Source organism: Aplysia californica, unplaced genomic scaffold, assembly GCF_000002075.1.
Source record: "Aplysia californica isolate F4 #8 unplaced genomic scaffold, AplCal3.0 scaffold01207, whole genome shotgun sequence".
Taxonomy (NCBI): Eukaryota; Metazoa; Mollusca; class Gastropoda; order Aplysiida; family Aplysiidae; genus Aplysia; species Aplysia californica.
Window position 1 is genome coordinate 50,008 of NW_004798477.1, and position 2,078 is coordinate 52,085.

The 2,078-nt window shown below is 44.9% G+C and overlaps 1 protein-coding gene across 1 annotated transcript in view; it reads right to left on the bottom strand.

Annotated features, from left to right (window-relative positions):
* Positions 1–190: 190 nt before the first annotated feature.
* Positions 191–2,078, bottom strand: part of LOC101859063 (IST1 homolog) — a gene marked incomplete in the record, with an annotated part of 11,899 nt that continues 10,011 nt past the window's right edge. The window contains 2 exon segments of the mRNA XM_013090296.2: positions 191–684; positions 1,167–1,425. Of these exon segments, the coding sequence (XP_012945750.1) occupies positions 536–684; positions 1,167–1,425 (408 nt within the window).

The window sequence follows — 2,078 nt, forward strand, 5'->3', positions numbered from 1 at the left end:
TATATATAAACTTCACGACATTTACACTCTGTTTCATAGCAAAAAATCCCAAGTGACATTTACGCAATTGATGACGGAGAAGTAGCAACAGTTCTGTGTCCTTGCTTTCGACACATCAACCGTAGCTGACCGAGTCTGTGTCTGGTTGTACTTTAGGTTGTAAACAATCAATGCAAAGATACAAATTGTCTCAAGTTTGGTTGTAAATGTTTATGTCGTAAACAATCAATGCAATGATACAAACTGTGCCATCAAATCAACACAGGGATCACAAGGTACCGGTTGGCAACAACTCCACAGACAATCACGGGACATGCTTCCACTCAGTCACCAGTTCAAAACAAACTTTGAGAAAACATTTTCAAATGACTAAAGATTTTTTAGTTTTAGCAGAGGGTTTACGGCGCTCCCAACTGCATAAGGTCATACGAGCGCCAAGACTGACTAAAGATTACCAAAAAAGTTGTTTCAGGTAGCGGTAATGAGAGACACCAATACAATATATACAAAAAAACATGCATCACAACTTGGGCGTCTATTTCTTTTTCTTGAGCTGTTCAAATCTCCGCGTTAAATCGTCAAAGTCGACGTCCTCCCCGCCCGCAGAGTCGCCCCCGACAGAGTGGCCAAGGTCAGGGAGAGTGTTGCTGGGAACGGCCGGCAGGTCTGGGAACATGTCATCTCCTGGAGACAGAAAGGACAAACATTTCTTGGCATTCTGTGATAAATGACAACTCTTGGCATTCTGTGATAAATGACAACTCTTGTCATTCTGTGATAAATACAACTCTTGTCATTCTGTGATAAATGACAACTCTTGGCATTCTGTGATAAATACAACTCTTGTCATTCTGTGATAAATACAATTCTTGTCATGACAACTCTTGACGGCACTTGCAACACAATTAGGTCATATAAGTGCCGAAGATTAGAGGCGTTACAAGAGAGTAACATACACAAAAAAGGAGGAGAGATAAAGGCAATAGTAGTTTGATAGGAAAGAAGGAGCAAACCACACCAGAGCACCCACCAACCACCAACTACATCTTCTGTCATGACATGTTCAACTCTCGTTATTCTGTGACAAATACGACTCTAGTCAGAACAAATAAAACTCTTGAAAATAATTCCCTTTTTACACTGGGTCGGCCAGAAGAGAAACTCACCTCCGGGGGGAGGAGCAGACGCGGCGGAGACACTGGGGCCCGGCGGATGGGCCGGTTTCACGCTGAGGTTGTTGTCGTACAGCTGGTCAAAGCTGGGTGGGGCCGGGGGCGCGGAGTGGGCACCTGCCGCGTAGGGAGGGGGGGTCGGGTACGGTGTGAACGATCCCCCTGCTCCGTGCGGACCCTGGTTGGGAAGTGGTGGGGGCGCGCCTGTCATGGCGGTCGGGACACTTCCTGCGGGGACAGACCCTGGGTACGCCTGCAACAAACATCAGTAGTCACAATGTTAATCATCATTATAATCATAATAATATTATTATCATAGTAATAACATCATTGAATTGGTCAGGTAACACGATCGTGTGGCCTATCCCAGACCATTCTACAGGGAACTGACAATCTTATTCTCACAGCACAAACAATGACGATACACACATCACATTATCACCTCAGAGTACTAGGAATAAGAAGGACTTAACAATCAAGATAGCATTTCATAAAGTACACTTTTAGACGACTTTAACATTTGGCCTCTGACATATATCCCTCAAATGTTGAAGGAGAAATAAACTCTCTCACTGGCACCCTTCGACCACCCGCAAACTCTCTCTCTTGGGCTCCCTGTGGTCTGGTTCACATAGCAGTATCTCTGACAACTGGCTACATACTGCGTACCACAACAAACAACAAGTGTCCCAGTAGTCAAACAACAAGTGTCCCAGTAGTCAGACAACAAGTGTCCCAGTAGTAAGACAACAGACAACAAGTGTCCCAGTAGTCAGACAACAAGTGTCCCAGTAGTCAGACAACAAGTGTCCCAGTAGTCAGACAACAGACAACAAGTGTCCCGGTAGTCATACAACAAACAACAAGTGTCCCAGTAGTCAGACAACAAGTGTCCCAGTAGTCAGA